Raw genomic sequence first — 19,039 nt, forward strand, 5'->3', positions numbered from 1 at the left:
ATATTCTAAAATAAACTTAAAGAAAGTTAGTATCATCTTTCATTTGAGCTTTAACTCCTCTTTGCTAGGCTAACTCTAAACAGATTATATCATTCCTTGTTTCTTCAGTCATAAACTATCTGGAATTTCTTAGTCCCATATTTATTTTGAGTATAGTCAATCCATCTTCTCCAGTCCAGTTTATATCTCTCATTTGAGTGATCCTTGAGATATGCTGATATTTTAGCCATCTCTGCTAGGTTTGTTACTTTTAATGTCCATTCTTGAATAGTAGGCAAATCTTCCTTCTTCCAGTATTGTGCCACCAACAGTCTTGCTGCCGTTATTAAATGCAAAATCAAATTAGTCTCTATAACTGTACAGTCAGTAATTATACCTAACAGGAATAACTGAGGGGTAAAATTTATCCTTTTTTAAAGAACATTTTGCATAATCCACCATATTTTTATCCAAAATGCTTTAACCTTTTTACAAGTCCACCATATATGGTAATATGTAGCATCAACACAATCACATCTCCAGCATTTAGGTTGTAAATTTGGATACATGCAAACCAGTTTTTTAGGATCTAAATGCCATCTATAAAACATCTTATAAAAATTTTCTCTCAGATTTTGGGCTTGCGTAAATTTTACATTTCTTACTCATATCTTTTCCCATGTATCCAACATTATTGGTTCTTCAAAATTTTGTGCCCACTTTATCATACAGTCTTTAACTAATTCTGTTTCCGAATCCATTTCTATTAATACATTATATAGTCTCTTTATATGCATTTGACTTTGATCCCTAATTTGTTTTAGTAAATTATCCTCATTTTGCATTAAACCAATTTTTTGATCTTTTTTCCATCTGGCCTGTAATACTGAAACCATGTTTGAATTACTTTTTCCTCTTTTAGTACATTCAAGGGTTTCAATTGTAATACACCTTTTTCTAGGGTGAGAAGCTGTCTGTATGTAGTTACATCCTGTTTTTGTACTATATTTATGTTTTCTATTGCATGTCTAGGAATTGCCCACATAGGTATCTTATCATTTAGTTTGTATTGATATTTTTTCCAGACCCGCAGTAGAGCATTCCTTAAAATATGACTTTTAAAATTCTTATCCACCTTTTTGTCATATAGCAAGTAAGCATGACAACCATATACCAAATCATGTCCTTCGATATTAAGTATTCTATCAACTGTTAAGTTAATCCAGTCACTGATTACTGATAAAACTACTGCTTTGTAATATAGTTTTAAGTTTGGCAATTTCAAACCTCCTCTCTCAGGTACATCTTGCATTATTTTAAGTTTTATTCTCGGCTTCTTTCCTGCCCAAACAAATTTGTTAATACCCTTCTGCCATTCTAGCAAATTTGCATCTTTTTTAAGTATTAGTATCATTTCAAAAAGAAATAAAAATTTAGGCAAAACATTCATTTTCACTGCTGCTATTCTTCCCAACAAGGATAATTGTAATTTTCCCAATTTTTCATCTCTGTCTGTATGCTACACCATAGTGGCTCATAATTATACTTGTATAGTTTCCCATTTGAGGTTGAGATGTAGACTCCTAGATATTTAACCTTTTTAACTATTTCACATCCTGTCATTCCTTCTAATTCTTCTCTTTGATTAGTGTTCATATTTTTAACTAGCATCTTTGTTTTCCCTAAATTTATTTTAAATCCAGATACTTGGCCATATTGATTAATCATATTCATTAAAGCCTTGCTAGATTCCTGTGGTTGGGTTAATGTTACAACCAAATCGTCTGCAATTGCACGTAATCTATATTCTTGATGCCTAATCTTGATTCCCTGTAAATCATCTGATCCCCGTATTTTATTCAACAATAATTCCAGGGTTACCATAAACAATAATGGGGATAGGGGGCAACCCTGTCTTGTACCTTTCTCGATTTTAAATGGGTCTGTTAAACTTCCATTGACTATAATTTGTGCTGTTTGTTCCTGATATATTGCTTTAATTGATTGTAAAAAGTGCTCTCCTATTTGCATCTTTTGAATTATTTTCATTAAAAATTGCCAGTTCACTCGATCAAAGGCTTTCTCGGCATCTAAAAATATAAGCTCCTGCAGGGATTTGATTATTCTTTCCCAAGTATTCCAGTATATTAATAATTTGTCTTACATTACTTCTCATTTTTCTCCCTTGTATAAAACCAGTTCGATCATTATGAATCAATTGCTGAATAACCAACATTAACCTATTCGCTAATATTTTAGTGAAAATTTTATAATCTATATTAAGTAATGATATAGGTCTATAATTTTTTGGTTGATTAAGATCTTGATCTTCTATAGGTATCAGGGATATGAAGGCTGTCTTCCAAGATGGGGGTACCTTCCCTTCCATTTGGATCTTATTAAATAATTCCTTAAGGGGTTCTACCATTTCTAATTGTAAATTTTTGTAATAAGCCGCTGTCAAACTATCTGTACCCAGTGCTTTCCCTGCCTTTAGCTGTTTAATTACCTGGAGAATTTCCCCCAAAGTTATTGGTTGATTCAATCTTTCCCTTTGCTCATCTTTAACTATTGGTATTTTTTCTTTGTCCAGGTATCTATCTATATCTAAACCTTGTATTTTGTCATTTGTGTACAATCCTGTAAAAAAGGCCTTTTGAATCTCATCCTGTTGATATACTTCCTTCCCTTTATAATGTATTTTCGATATATTGCGAGATTTCTGTTTCTTCCTAATCAAATATGATACCAGATTTGTTTGCATTACAAAAAGTATTATGTTTTGCATATAACAAATTAGTAGCCACCTGGTCTGACATCAGCATATTAAATTGCGCTCTTAATAAAGTAATTGCTTCTTTAATATTCTTATCTCCTGGGTTTAATATTAACTCCTGTTCTTTCTTCCTGATCTCTTCCTCTAGTTCAGTTCTTTTCCCCCCCTGTTTATGTCAATGTAACCTATTTAAATTTATTAAGTCTCCTCGCATGTACGCTTTACTTGCATCCCAGATCATTTCCATAGATGTATCCTTATTCATATTAAAAACAAAATATTCTCTTAACAATTTTTCACATTCATTAATATTTTTCTCATATCTAAATAAATTGTCATTTAATCTCTAAGTCCTTCTTGCTTCTGTCCCAAATTCCAACTCCATCCAAACCAGATTATGATCTGATAAAGCTCTGGAACATATCTTCATCTTCTTTACCCTAGAAAGCAAATCATTTGTTGTTAGTATAAAGCCAATCCTAGAAAAGGATTGATGTCTATCAGAGAAAAATGTAAAGTCATGTTCTTTTGCATTCCTTTCTCACCAGATGTCTCTCAGTTCAAAATCATCCATCATATCGAAAAAAGACTTAGGTAGTTTCGCTCGCGTTTGGATATTTTGCAGAAGACCCTTCTTGTCTTTCTTGGTATCCAAAACACCGTTCCAATCACCCATTAATATGCAAAATCTATAGTCCCAGTGTATTAACTTAGTGTGGAGCATTTTATAAAATTTGTCTTGTTGTTGATTGGGAGCATATATTCCCATTAGGAGCATCTTTTTCCCTTCTAATACCAGTTCTATTGCAATATATCTTCCTTGAGAGTCTGCTTCAATTAATTCAGCTTTCAGGTCCTTTCTTAAGTAAATAACTATACCATTTTTCTTCTCTGGGGCAGAAGCTACAAAGGGTTGTCCAAGTCTTGAATTGATCAGATATTTCTGGTCAATTAACCTAATATGAGTCTCTTGCAGGCAAATTATGTCATTCTTAAACTGTTTCAAATAATGATTTATTTTCTTCCTTTTCTGTGGGGAGTTTAAGATGTTAACATTCCAGGTTAAGAACTTAGTTATCATCTTTAGCTCCCTGAAGCTTTTTAAGAGCCATCTGAAAATCCTGTAGTTTGGCTTTCAACCTGGCTCCTCCCACTGCTTCTGAGCTAAAACCTGTGAGTTCTTGGACGGTAGCGTGTGTTTGTTGCAAAGTTTGTTGCTTTTTTAACTCTTGTTCCATTCGCCTAGTAATCACGTGGGTTTGTCTTTGCTCCTTTGCTCCTTCTAGTTCTGAGAGAGGAAGTTGATCCAGCCTTGATGATCCTTGAGAATCTTGCTGTCTGTCCTGTCCTTCTTGTTCTCTTTCTCTAGGTCCTGGAGGGGGGGGATGTCCAGCCTTCAGTATATTATTATAAAAATCTTGAGCCTTCCATACTGAGTTAAGACGATATCTTTGCCCCTGGTAAGTAACTGCTACCCCGGCTGGGACCTCCCATCTGAACTGTAGCTGATGATTTTTGAGCTCATCGACTAAAAAGGCATAGTCTTTCCTTGATCTCAACATTTTGGGTGGTATTTCCTTCAAAACAGTCACCTCCTGACTCCCAATTTGCAGCTTGGTTTTGTAAGACTCTTGCAATATAGAATTCCTCATATCTCTTGTGGCAAAATACACCACAATGTCTCTTGGAAGTTGCTTTTGTCTGGCAAGCCAGGAATTAACACAGTATATTTTGTCAATCTGCCAATCGAAAATCCCTCCTGACCGTCCCATCAATTGATCAAAAGCTTCTGAGAAGATCTGCTTCAAATTTTCTTGGTTTTTCTCTTTGAGGCCTCTTATGCTTAAAGCAAATTCCACCTGTCTGTACTGCAACATTATAATTTCATTTTCTGCATCACCAGCCTTTTGTTGGACCACGTCCATTTTCGTTACCAGGTTAATATTGGAATCATTATAATCTTCCAATTTATCCTCGATTCCTGATACATAGCCCGATAAGCATTTAAAATATCCAAAATATCATCTCTAATTTGTTGATTACGAATCTGGACCGAATTCATAACTTCTTCTGACAGTTCCTTAAAGGCAACAGATATCTTTTCCTGTATTTTAATTTCCATCGGAGCTGCATAATTTTTTAAGGCCTCAGCTAAGGCCACACTTAGTTCTTTTTGCAGTATTTCTCAAGTCAAAGATTCCCCTGTAGCAGTAGGAGGGGGTTGGGGTGGAGTAGTGACTGTAATTTAGATCCTGGAGCAGGTGAATTACCAGTGCTTTTATTTTTTGCTGCTTAGAGGCCATTTCTCATTTAATCTTCTCCACCCAATTACTAAATCCAGGCAAGCCACTTGTCCAGCAATTATTATTTAGTTTAGTAATAAATCACTACTGAATTAATGATCTTTAAATGGTCTGAGCTCCGTGAAACTCTGTAACATCAGAGCCTGACCCCACCTACAAAGCTGTTCGGCACCATTTTCTTTGTGTTTCTGGCAAGTAGTTTATCAGAAGGAATTTTTTTTAAAAATGGAGTAAAGTCTGATACATACAATTAGAAGTTCTCCAGTATCAATCTGCCCCTATTGGAATCAGTAATAAATCAATCATTGAGCAGAGGGTGGACATATGCCTTCGTTCTGCAAAAAGGCAGAAAAAGTCCTCGGTGTGGAGAATTCACTGAGTTGCACGGCGGCTCACACCTTCCACCCCCAGATTTATGTTCTGGGGGGGGGGGTTGAATGGAGCACTTTCCAAACACAGCTTTCTCACCTCTTTTCCTATGCCCGGAGGAGAGGTAATCAGTCAAACAGTTGATGGATGCTGTTTAGACAGCTTAACGTAGCCAAGGGTCCGGAGCTGTTAAAAAAAACAACTCCTCACAGACAACGCCCAAACCGGAAGCTGACATAGATCAAGTTTCAATGATCCACTAATAAAAAAAATGGTAGTACTATTCTATATACTGTACTAGTGAGACCACACTTGGAACACTGAGTCCCGTTTTTGTTGCCGCAATACAAAAGAGATGCTGAGACCACAGAAAAAAAAATATAGAGAAGACCAAAAAGATGATAAGGGTCTAGTGCTAATCCATATGATGAATGGTTAAGGGAACTACAGGTAGGTATGTCCAGCATAACAAACAGAAGGATTAGGTTTGATATGATAGATATCACCCGGAACTTGAGGGCAATCGCAGGGAAGAGAGGATTGACATATTATCCAAAGGACCGCAGGACCGCAGAAGCAATGGTGGAAGCTTGTTAAAGACAAGATCCAACCTGGAACTAAGGAGAAATTTCCTGATATTAAGAACAATTAATTCCTGAAACAATTTGTTTCCCAGAGCTGTGGGTGCTCTAGTCTAGACCTATTGCTCTAAAGTTTTAAAGATTGAATAGGCATTTGTCTGGGATGTAATAAAGTCCCCTACATTGAGCAGGGAGTTGGATTAGAAGATCTCCAATGTTCCTTCCAGCTCTATGATTATATGATGCTATTATTCTAAATCCAAATAAATATATGCAATCACTTATAAATAATACTGGGAACAAGTCCGTAGATGAAATTCCTGTGTTATATTATGGTAAGTATAGACTATACAAGACAACATGTGACCTACTAGACCTTCAATGACATTTGGTGTCATCTCCTGAACATGACATCCCCCTTTTCTTTCCACAAGGCAAACTTCGGTTGATCATATTTATTTATATCCAGATGGTCATCTAAAATGATTGTATCATAAATAGAAAAATAACTGTAGTGGCAAATGAACTTCAATAATAAGTCAATATTGAATTACCTAAACAGATGACATGTATGCCTGTGTGTAAGCAAAAAGAAGGAATGACTTCAACTTCCTGCTGAATTTCCCATTGATTCTGCTTGTGGGAAGCTGGAAAGGAACATGGAAAACATGTTCACATGACCACAGGGATGCTTTAGTGGCACAATTTTGTGAATAAAATTGGTCTGGACATCCTGATGTAATGGGACCAAGATTTTGTACACATTATTTAAATTAGTAGACTTTAAGAATATTGTTTGTAGAATTGTGGTATGATGTACTTTGGACTAATTTGATAAACAGACAAACAGATAAACATAATGTAGGTTTTAGTTATATGTTAATACCTGATTGTATTAATTACTTCAATTGTATTTCAACTTCTTAAATTTAGAATAAAAGTTGCAAGAAAAACATACTAATTCAACATGTAATCTTAGGAGCTTTTAAGTAAGGATCTAAAAATTACCATGTAGCTGCCATTTCTAGAAAACATTTGTCTAAAATTAACACTACTTAGGGAATACTAAGGTTTCCCAGTAGAAAATATTGCCTTGCTGAGACAGCCAAGAAAGTGTTGTGATCAAATTAATAAGAAGACCTATAGCCAGCTGGAAATGAATATATCTGGGTTTCTACCCACACACAAAGAATCTCCTAACTCATTTTACATAGAAGCAATCCACCCACAACCAGCAAAGAAAGAATGCTTTAGCCTATTGTAATTGTGGTTGAGTTCAGAGTGACTGAGTAAGTTGAGGTTTGGGGGCTTTCTGGTTTATCAGACTAGTCTAAGAATCTCAAAATTGTTTGAGATGGAGAAACTATTATTGATAGATAAAATTCCATGCCTTCCTTCTAAGGACTTATTTTAGGTCACAAATACTAGCTTCCTTTCATTTATAGAATTTGATTCGATTGTTCTTCAATTAAATGAAGAAACATTAATGTTATAATATACTGTATCATCAGAATATTGACAATGACATACCCAGTTTTATCTTCTTAGAATTTAATTTTAAATCCTCTTTCCAATATCTTATTTAACATCACAGAAAATAGTTTATGTAGTTGAAATGTTAAGAGAAAATGTAACATTGAGTACTATATTTTATTTTCACAGTGTTAATGGGAAATAGCACATGGGTGACAGAATTCATACTCACTGGGTTGACAGAGGATCCACACTTGCAGCTGATCCTTTTTGTGATATTTTTTGCTGTTTATACCATCACCTTGATGGGAAACGTGGGCATGATTGTCTTAATCAGAACCAGTCATCAACTCCACACACCAATGTACTTTTTCCTTACCAGCTTATCTTTCCTGGATACCTGTTATTCAACAACGGTGACCCCAAACTTTCTATCCAATCTTTTGAAAGAGAAGAAGTCCATTTCCTTTACAAGTTGCTTTACACAGCTTTACTTTTATGCCCTTTTTGCCACTACAGAGAGCTACCTCCTAGCTGTGATGGCCTATGATCGCTATGTGGCAATCTGCAATCCACTACTCTATTTGATCACAATGTCCCAAAGGAAGTGTGCTCAACTGATATCAGTTGCCTACATTGCTGGGATCATTAATGCTTCTATTCACACAATGGCTGCAACTAGACTGTCTTTCTGTGGCCCAAACATCATTAAGAGTTTTTATTGTGAGGGCCCTCCCCTTTTTGCTCTTTCCTGCTCAGATATCAGTCTTAATTATCTGTTGGTTTTTATTCTTGTTGGCTTTAATTTAATAACAACAAGCATGACTGTTCTCACATCTTATGCCTATATCCTGGTTACCATTTTCAAGATCCATTCTGCTGCAAGCCGTAAGAAAGCCTTCTCCACTTGTACATCTCACCTCATGGTCATCACCATTTTCTATGGATGTCTCAGCTTTATGTATGTACGGCCAAGCTCTAGGTCAAATTATAACCTAGACCAAATGGCCTCTGTGTTCTATGTAGTGGTAACCCCCATGCTCAACCCATTAATCTACAGCATGAGGAACCAGGAGGTAAGGCGTGCTTTCAGAAATATCCTAGAAAGGAAATTTCATGTTCAACAGTTTTAAGAGTCGTTGCTTTTTGCCAAAAATTTAATTTTATATAAAGGCTCTTCTATTAGCAAACATTTTTTCATTGGGTCTCATTAAATAATAAACCATTATGCTGTACAGTTTCCCTAGGGCTCTGATAGTAACTATATATTTACTTTTGAGTTAAAAAAATGAAATTTGTAATCTAAAAAAATTGTCCTATTTTGGGGTAGCTATCATGCCTAAATTATTATCATTTAGAAAGGAATAACAGACTCTGCTCTTTGCTGTTTACAAAGCAAGGAGCTGAGCACGGACAGGAGGAAAAAAGAACAGAGAGAATATGTTCTTCAGAGTTAGAACAAGCTGGCATTTATATTTGGTTTCATCCAGGCTGATCTCCCCTTTTTAGTGTTCTTAGCTGAGTAGCAGTTATTCAAGCATATCAGGCTATTGTTCTTGTGTACCTCAGTACCATGGCGAATGCTACTTGGGTGCAAATGTAGTCCTTTTTGGTAAGGACAAATTTTATACGGTACATAAGTTATTTCAGCTTGCTTTAACAAGCTTCCTGAAATCTACTTTTAAAGGAGAAGTTACCCATTCTAAGGGGAAATAATCTGTAAACTCAAATCAAACCCTGCTGTGCTAAACACTGGGAATTTATGAATATGTTTATAAGTAACTGACCATGGGAACATGTGAAAACTAGAAGGGAAATCAAAACTTTGTGCCTTTTGTGCAGGCAACGCCTACTTCCATTTTGTTGAATTAAGATCAGCAGCAACAAAGCCAGACAGCACAAAGGGAGTTTGCAAGTCCCATTACACTGAGATAAAGATGACAAAAACTTAATGTGGTTCCAAACTGATGAAGGTATTTAGCAAATCCTTGTGCACAGGGGAAGGGAACTGAAAGACAATTCATATGAATTGGAGAAAGGAGAAAGGTGAGATTTTGCATGTCCTCCCCAGAATGCTTCTGGACAATGTCTCTTGTCCTGCCTGTTCACAGCAGAATATACCGTTCTAGCAGGAAGGATGTGTAGGTTTGAATATATTTTTTTTAAAGTTTTGATATAGTACTAGAAAAGTGTGTATGTGTGTACACACACACACACACTCCAATATAAAAGAGCCCTTTAAAACAATGAAAAATAAAGGGCATCCTCCAAAACTAAGTGAAATACAAACAAATATTCAGCACTTGTGACATCTATAATAAATTGCTACAATACAGTTTTTAAAAAGTTGAACCTGACTCAGAATTGTATTTTATAAGTTTTATGTCAATAGATAGCCAATTTAAATTTTGAGAGTTAATCAAGCCAAACTGTAGCCTCTGACACAGAAATAATTTCCAGGAACACATAATGTTCTTTGGGTAGCTGTCCAAGTTTAATATAAAGTCAGTATATTTCATGAGTAGGCAAATTAAAAAATTTTTGAGTATAATTACAAAATCAATACATTTTAATTTTCTTCCAAGAACCTAGTTCACACTAATAAGACTGTTTTTTAAAAACCCAGCCCATGTAATAAATTCACATTATATTTCCATTGTAAGATCAACAACCAGTTTTCTTAAATATCTGTTGAGTACAATAAACCCAAAGAAAACTTTTAATGTATTGGTCTTGTTTTAAATTCCTAAATACTATTTTAATAAATATATTTAAGATTTCTTAAAAATTGAAATCAATAATTATTTGATATTACCAGAAGTTTTGCAAAGCCAGCATTTAAAGGACAAATTGTTGGTAGTAATAACTTCAGCAACATTTGTGTTACAATTGCAATTCAATTGATTTTACCTACGATCCTGGGCAATCCATTTCTGTCAGACTAGCTATAATGCAAACCTTATGAAATAAATCAGTCCCAACAAAAATAGCTGTGTGTTCATTGATTACAGAGCTCACAGATTTCAGTTCAGATTCCAATTCAGTGGAATGTTTTGTGTCATACTTAAAGTGACGAGATTTTAAAATTGGTAAATCGGGACACCATTGATTGGGGAGAAGAAATCGAAGGGGTGCCCAACACGTACCCAGCGTGCCCAGGTCCTTCTTCTTGCCTGGCCTCATCTTCACGCTCTGGCCGCCCAAAGCCTTCCAGCCCGAGCACTAGCAGGAGTCGCGGGGCAGGCTGGCCAAGCGGCCTAGCGCATGCAGCTCGCCTCGCCGCCTGATGGAGGCTGCCCTGCTGCTGGTGCTGCTGCACCTCTGCTCTGCGGCTGAAGATGCCATTGCCACCCACTCGCCGACTCTTCCCGCCCGGATGTTCGCCGCCCAGGAGCCTTCCAGACGGCTCGGGGCGAGCCGGCTGCGGTGCAGCTGATGGTGGGCAGGAAGGCTTCGGACAGCTCCTGGGCAGCGATGCCACCACCATCCACTCGTCGGCACTTCCCACCCGGACACCCGCCGTCCAAAGCCTTCCAGCCTGGGATGAGTCGGCTGTGGTGCAGCCGGTGGTGGGGAGAAAGGCTTCAGTCAGCTCCTGGGCAGCGATGCCACCACCATCCACTCACCGGCTCATCCCGCCCGGATGCCCGAAGCCTTCCAGTCTGCCTGGGGCGAGTCAGCTGCGGTGCAGCCGGTGGTGGGTAGGAAGGCTTCGGGTAGCTCCTGGGTGGCGATGCCACCGCCATCCACTCGCCGGCTCTTCCCACCCAGATGCCTGAAGCCTTCCAGCCTGCCCGGGGCAAGTCAGCCGTGGTGCAGCTGGTGGTGGGCAGGAAGGCTTCAGGTGGCTCCTGGGTGGCGGGTGTCTGGGCGGGAAGAGCCAGCGGGGGTGGCAGTGGTATCTTTGTGGCAGAGCAGAGGTGCAGCAGCGCCAGCAGCAGGGCAGCCTCCATCGGGCGGCAAGGTGAGCTACGTACGCGAGGCCGCTTGGCCAGCCTGCCCCGTGATTCCTATTAGTGCTCAGCAGTGCGCAGCCGCCGCACAGCCTCCAGCCCCACAGGCCGACCTCCTGGCGCACAGCCACTATCATCCTGCAATTCCTTGGTGGCGGCGGTGGCAGTGGCGGCCGCGAGACCTCCTCCTCCTCAGCCACCACCATTTTGGCTCCCCCATCCCTCTGAGTCCCCTCCCTCCAGCTTCCTCAGGCCCCGCCCTACTCTTCCCTCGCCCTCGCACAGCGGGTCCTGGCAGCACTGCCGATGCCCTTTCGTCCACTCACCCATGAAAATCGGGACTTTTTAAAAACATCGCAGGATGCGGGACAAATTGTAAAAAATTGTGACTGTCCCGCCAAAAGCGGGACGTCTGGTCACCTTAGTCAAACTATAAAGAAATATCACAAACTACAAGTTAAAAGAGTCTGTAGAAACAGATGGGTTCATATTTTTTGTATTGTACATCATTATCTTCTTACACACTCAGAAGTTTCAAATGTCAATGGTCCATTAAAAAAAGATAAAATGAATAGATCAATATCAGAATGGAGCAGAATAGTATTGCTGTTTCAGGTTGCATTATATTGTAACAACACTCAGTAGCTCAGAGTCTACACTAATAAAAGGATGCATCAGAGCCCACTGGGAATCAGGCACATATAATTTATTATAATAATTATAATAAAATGGTATAATGATATCTTATTATTATTATATCATTTTCTATTGGGTAATCGTGCAACATCCTAGCATTTAGCGGGTACTTCCTAATGGATGATCCCCAACACCGTCTCCTCCTGTTGTTCTGTTTTGTTTTGGAAAATGTAAGATAAAATACAGAAGTAACAGGACAATGGGAGAGGAATATGTGGAGTACCTAATAATTCAATGTAATATTTTATTAGTAAGTGTGGTTGTATGCTAAAAGGTTCATTTGGACTAACTCAAGAATTTAAGGGGTCAATTAATTCAGCATTCTGCTGGAAAGGTACTGTGATTTAAAATATGTGGAAGTAACTAATCTGTCATGGTTAATTGTTATAAAATATATAGAAACTATAACTCAGCTCAAATATTTCATTTATTGTTTATTTGCATTATTCAATTTGATTGCCAAACATTCCACACTGGCATCGAATTTAAAAACCTTGCAAAAACACATTTTATCCAAGAATATCTTTCTGGATCTGATTCTGCATTAATTGTGTCTCACCTTTCTCATAGTACTTCAGAAGACTTTTTCCTTGTTTATTTGGACAACAATTACTCTGCTGACACAATAGTGTTCCCAAATTGTCTTTTGAAAGAACAAATACTTCCTTTTGTTAGCTGTCTTATGCAAACTTATTTGTTATGGTCCATTGATTACAACAAGGACTGTCTTCTCCTTGGGATGGTCAATGACCTCTTCTATGGTAATGGGTAATCCATTTAGGCTAGGAGTCATAGCAATAGCACTTAGACTTATATACTGCTCCCATGTCTGACAAAATGGTTATTGAAATCAACATTTACTTTAATTTTGTCATACCATAGCTAATCATACCATTCAAATCTTAATTCATGACCTATTTCAAAGGGAACTGTGAAGATATTGTTCCAGAGAATACTGGGTCACATTGCCTAAGTGTAACTCCCTTCAGAAATCCCCAGATCCCCAGATGCAGAAGATCCCACAATCCACAGCCACTTTGTCTTGTGATGGTGCAGTCTGAACCTCAATTCTCTCACCTATAGCCTCTTAGACACCAAGACAAAACATTGATAATATCACTTGGTGGGCCTGGGTTAAGATGTAAAATTGAGTATCATCAGCATCCTGATGATATCTTGTTCCTTGCCAATGCATGATTTCACCCAGTTCTCTCATGTAGATGTCAATCAGGAGTGGGAAAGAACTGGACCCTGAATCGCATCACAATGTGATGGCCTCTCTCTTTCTCTCACTTCCCATTGTCAACTGTGACTGAAGTGGCATGGAGGAAGGAGGAGCACCACTGCCTCAATCCATATCCAACACTGACATTCTTGAGTTGTCAAGAGTTACCATGGTTGTTAGTACTGAAAGTTGACAAGAGATCAAGGAGGGTGCATCATCTCTATCATGTGTCCCTCCACAAGTTATCAACAAGCATGACTAAAGCTGTTTCTATACTGTGCCATGTGAAATTTAATTGAAAGGAATCCTGATAGTCTGCTTCATCCAGGGCCCTTTGGAGCTGCTAGAAATTAACCAACATAGTTGAGTCCAATGATGCCTTCCTGAGGAGGGTAAAGACCACTGTCTCCCTAAATGTAGATGTACCCAGTCTCTCTGCCAAGGAAGAATTCACCACTGCTCGGACTCAGACACATGCGACCTCCTGGGAGGCCTTCACCAACTAGAGGGGCAAGGGTCTAAAAACATAAGTGAGCACACACACAGCTATCACACCAACAAGTTCATACCATCATTTAATAGTCTTTAAAATCACTGCTTCACAACATTGCATAAGTTTTTAATATTTTCTCTGAACGATTCGGTTACTATTTTGAACACAGTTTTGTTAATCTTTTTTCTATTTAAATAATAAAACCATATTTTTGAAAGACACTCTTTGTCTACATGAGAAACATCATGTGTATGTGGTGGGGAATGGTATGATAAAATACTATTAGTAAGAAGTGATCTCTGATGTTCCATTTTCCACTGGTAAATATTTCAAATAATTGTGATTCAGTTTACTGAATTTTCACTGTGTAATTAAGACAAGTCAGTAGATGGAGCAGTTTCAAGCACTTCAGGGAGACATTCCCCAAACCATTATTTTTCTCAGTAGAATTCTTCTCTGCATCATTCCAAAGAGAATTGAAGGAAATATTATTATCCACAGAATTATATAATTCTGTATAAAGGCTGCCGAGTTGCTGAAGATAGAAGGAAAATATCCAAAACAACAAAAGAATGCTAATACAAGTTTCAAGAACCTGCAACAGAAGCTTGAAAAAAAATACATATTATAAAATGTGAAGATGCAGTTGAGCTGGAAGAAAACAAAAAGATAACTATACATTTTATTGCTTATGAAAGTTTGCTTTAGTGTTCATGGGAAGATAAGTTATTGTTACTTCAAAGAGCACTGATTGGATAGTCAGAAATGGCAAGAGCTATCTTTCATGGTAAGTGTACAGTCTGATTCCCCAGTTTTTAAAAAATAACCTCCCTTAATATTTCAGGAAATTTACAAGTTTGGCGAGGAACAAATCTACTCATTTGGCATAGAAAATAAGGTATTTTGAGATGGAACAAATCAAATGTTATGTTTCTAAAACTGTAAAAGTTATGTTATTAAATGTAACAACATTTAATAATGTAACAAGTTATGTTAAATGTTAATAATGGGTAGTACAAAAAAGCAAGTAAGGCTAACCATCAAAACATAACTGGCATTAACATGGCAAAACCAAGATAAAAAAGGGAACTATATTTACCAACAAGTAATTCTTCAAAAATTTTTTATAGAAATAGTTCTTTGAACTATTTCGTAGAATGAACAACTGTTTTACAGAATGCAAAACAACTTGATTATATTAAAGACCATCACGAACAACATACAAGAACATGGTTGACAGTGATGAATCACCTACTGTATGACAAGAGAGTCAGGGTAGCTTTTGCCATTCATAATTCATTTAATGGACTCAAGAATGAGAAACTCTTGTAGCCCAAAAATCAGCTTCCACAAGTCAAGGAGCATATAAATCCAGCAATGAACCAACAGAGCAATAGACAACAGCTTCTCAAGATATCCTGTTAAAGGAAATGTAAATGCAAGTCATATTTGCTCTGATACTTGTCTGAGGTCTTCCAAGATTTAAAGAAGAGTTCCTCACCTCAAAGATTTCAGTAGCACTCTCATGGTTGCTAATTGCCTTTAACAGTCCTGTGGAGAAATTTATTCATGGGATGGAGCTGTTTTAATCATATTTAGCAGGATATGTCTAATGCATTCTAATAATCCTCATTATTTCATTGCATAGCACGTAATATTCAAAATATGGTAATGTAGTTATAATTTGAAAGAAAATGTCTATGTAGCTGTCAATGAAGATTCTTAGACATCCATGTGAAATTATCTGAAAGTTGACTTATGACAACTGAACTTATTTTCTATTGGTTTGAACGTTTTGCTACTCGTTCAAGCAATTTCTTCAAGGTAGGCAGAGAATACTTGGAATGTAGTAACTCATCCCATACAAACCTCGTGGGTTTCCCTCCAAAGTGCCAATATATCAATGAGGATTCTAAGTCACCCAGGTGACAAATAGCTACATTCCAATGACTCTCTGCCTAACTAATTTGCTCTGATTGATGAAACTGCTTGGATAAGCAGCAAAACATCTCAAACAATAGAAAATAGGCCCTACTGCCACGACTCAACTTTCAGATATTTATGCAGACTGAATATTGCTTCCTCTAAAATGAATATTATTTTATTACTTGACCTCTTCATCAAAAGGCTTCCAACTTCTATTTCTTTTGCTAGGAACTTAAACATTAGTTCTGATCTGAGACTACATTACAAATATTTGAAAAACAATCAAAACTTGACTGAAATATTGTTCAACGTTGTTACTGTAATTACATGGGAAATAACACACCGGTGACAGAATTCATACTCACTGGATTAACAGACGACTCACAGATGCAGCTCATTCTCTTTGGGATATTTTCTGCTGTTTATGCCATCACCCTGATGGGAAATCTAAGCATGATTATCTTAATCAGGATGAGTCCTTCTCTCCACACACCAATGTACTTTTTTCTTACCGGCTTATCTTTTTTGGATATTTGTTATTCATCATGTGTCACTCCAAAATTTCTATCCAGCCTTTTAAAAGAAAATAAGATTATTTCCTATGGAGGATGCTTTATTCAGCTTTACTTTTATATTCTATTGGCCACCACAGAGTGCTACCTCCTAGCTGTGATGGCCTATGATCGCTACGTGGCAATCTGCAATCCACTACTCTACTTCATCACAATGTCCCAAAGAAAGTGTGTTCAATTGATAGCAGTGGCCTACATTGCTGGGATCATTAATGCTTCTATTCACACAATGGCTGCAACTAGACTGTCCTTCTGTGGCCCAAACATCATTAAGAGTTTTTATTGTGAGGGCCCTCCCCTTTTTGCTCTTTCCTGCTCAGATATCAGTCTCAATTATCTGTTGGTATTTGTATTTGTTGGTTTCAATTTATTAACAACAAGCTTGACTGTTCTCACCTCCTACGCTTATATCCTGGTCACCATTTTAAAGCTCCATTCTACTGCAACCCGTAAGAAAGCCTTCTCCACTTGTACATCTCACCTCATGGTCATAACCATTTTCTATGGATGTCTCAGCTTTATGTATGCACGACCAAGCTCTAGGTCAAATTATAACCTAGACCAAATGGCCTCTGTGTTCTATGTAGTGGTGACCCCCATGCTCAACCCATTAATCTACAGCATGAGGAACCAGGAGGTAAGGCGTGCTTTCAGAAATATCCTAGGAAGACAATTTCATGTTCAACAGATATGATATTTTTGCTCAGGTTTAGAGAAGAAAATGTTTTTTTACCATTGTGTATCATTAAATATTAAACCACTATACTGCACAGTTTTCTTAGGGCTCTGGTAATTATATATCTACTTTTGAGTTCAAAAACTAAACATTTATATCTAAAGAAGAATTATCCCATTTTTTAATAGCTATCATCCCCTAATGAATGTTGTCAATTAAAAGGGAATGACAAGCTCTGCTTTTTAGCTCCTTACAGACCAAAAAGGCAGAGGACAGAAGGGAGGAAAAAGAACAGAAAGAATAAATTCTTCAGAGTTAGAACAAAGCTAGCTATGGGGGAGGGGTTGGGGGGAGGATTAATCCAGGCTGATCTTTTTGGAGTATAATTACAAGAACAATGAGACATTTACATTTTAATTTCCTCATATTAGAACCATAATAGGATTGTTTAACCAATAAGGAGCAATCAAGAATAAGAGCGAAGTATTTAATTGATTTACTTGTCCATGTATTACATCTTCAATGAAGGATGAACAATGTACATTTTTTAGTCCAATAAACCCAATAAAACTTCTTATCTTGTTGCTCTTATTTTATGCTTGTAAATACTATTTTTAATAAATGCATTTAATATTTTTAAAGTTGATACCAATGATTTTAGAATATAGGAAAATTCACTTCTCTGCTCCAAATTTCTTTTATTTTTTATTGTAGATAAAATGGAATTGTTCCATCTTCAAAAAACCATTATCTGGGCAGTCAAATATATAAGTTTCTAAGGCAGTTAATGTATTTTATCCAAAGAACAGTATAGTAAGTTAAAGGTAAAGGTTACCTTCGCACATAAGTACTAATTGTTCCCAACTCTAGGGGGTGGTGCTCATTTCTGTTTCCAAGCCAAAGAGCCCACGCTGTCTGAAGATGTCTCTGTGGTCATGTGGTCAGCCTGACCAAACACCAAAGTCACACTTAATGCTGTTACCTTCCCACCAAAGGTGGTCCCTATTTTTCTACTTGCATTTTTACATGCTTTCAAACTGCTAGGTTGGCAGAAGCTGGGACAAATAACAGGGGCTCACTCCATTATGTGGCACTAGGGATTCGAACCACCAATCTACTAACCTTTCTGATCAACAAGCTCTTAGCCACTGAGCCACTTTAATATACTTTATGTTAAAAAGCATACTTTATGTATACTTTAACAGTATAGTAACAAAAAATAATATCTTGATGATAGTCTCAATCTGATTGGAAGAATGACAAGGTTTTGCTAATGTATTTATGATGGAGAATGGAATGGACTGCAATTTTATGTGGTAAAGATTGGGTATGCTAGTAGAAGAAAGTGTGATCATATGAAGGATGGTTTAGAATCCCCATATTCTCCAATATCCTCCCCCATTCTGAGTTTAAATTGCCCGTTCCTAGGGATAAGTCATTTAGCTGCATGTGTTCTCAGTCAACAATTAATATAATTCCAGAAGAGTCCATGTCACAACAATATCCTTTTTTGTAACTATGGTATATATCCTAAATATAGTAGAATGGCAGAGAGCAAATTGAATAAAGTTTTGTGTCACTCTGGGGGGAAAAAATTCACATACTATAAGATATTGGCAAGAACAGATGCTTCCACTTTTTTCTATATATTTATGCATTCTATATTTATGCACACAGACGTTTTAAGTTCCAGGGGTTCCTTAATAAAAAAAAGAATCAGATTCAGATGATTTTTCACAACTGAAACTTGTGAACAGTATTACTGTTTCAGCTTGGGTTGTATTCTATCAATACTTAAGATCAAAATCTACAGTACTGTAAGAATGCATCGGAGTCCAGATTTACTGGGAGTTAGGAACATTTTATAATTAATAATATATAATATTATCTCCAGATGTGAGTTCAGAGGAGGAGGGTAAGTTTGAGTCTGCAAAGGAAACTGTGGAACCACAGGTTATCTAAATACATTTGTAAGTTGTTCCTAGGCTCAGCTCATGATTTTAAAAGGTTTAATCTC

General features: G+C 37.2%; 2 protein-coding genes across 2 annotated transcripts; both read left to right on the forward strand.

Moving 5' to 3' along the window:
- The first annotated feature begins 7,675 nt into the window (after positions 1-7,675).
- On the forward strand, positions 7,676-8,614 carry LOC106543777 (olfactory receptor 5F1-like). Its single transcript, XM_014059857.2, has one exon. It carries the CDS (start codon positions 7,676-7,678, stop codon positions 8,612-8,614), a length of 939 nt encoding a protein of 312 aa, XP_013915332.1.
- Positions 8,615-16,101: 7,487 nt separating this feature from the next.
- LOC148049469 (olfactory receptor 5J3-like) lies at positions 16,102-17,040 on the forward strand. The gene has a single exon (XM_087715878.1). The coding sequence runs from the start codon at positions 16,102-16,104 to the stop codon at positions 17,038-17,040; it is 939 nt and encodes a 312-aa protein (XP_087572004.1).
- Positions 17,041-19,039: the final 1,999 nt, after the last annotated feature.

The sequence above is a fragment of the Thamnophis sirtalis genome, unplaced genomic scaffold (genome assembly GCF_051295495.1).
Source record: "Thamnophis sirtalis isolate CommonGarterSnake01/CBP01778 unplaced genomic scaffold, rThaSir2_p1.2 scaffold_1, whole genome shotgun sequence".
NCBI lineage: Eukaryota > Metazoa > Chordata > Lepidosauria > Squamata > Natricidae > Thamnophis > Thamnophis sirtalis.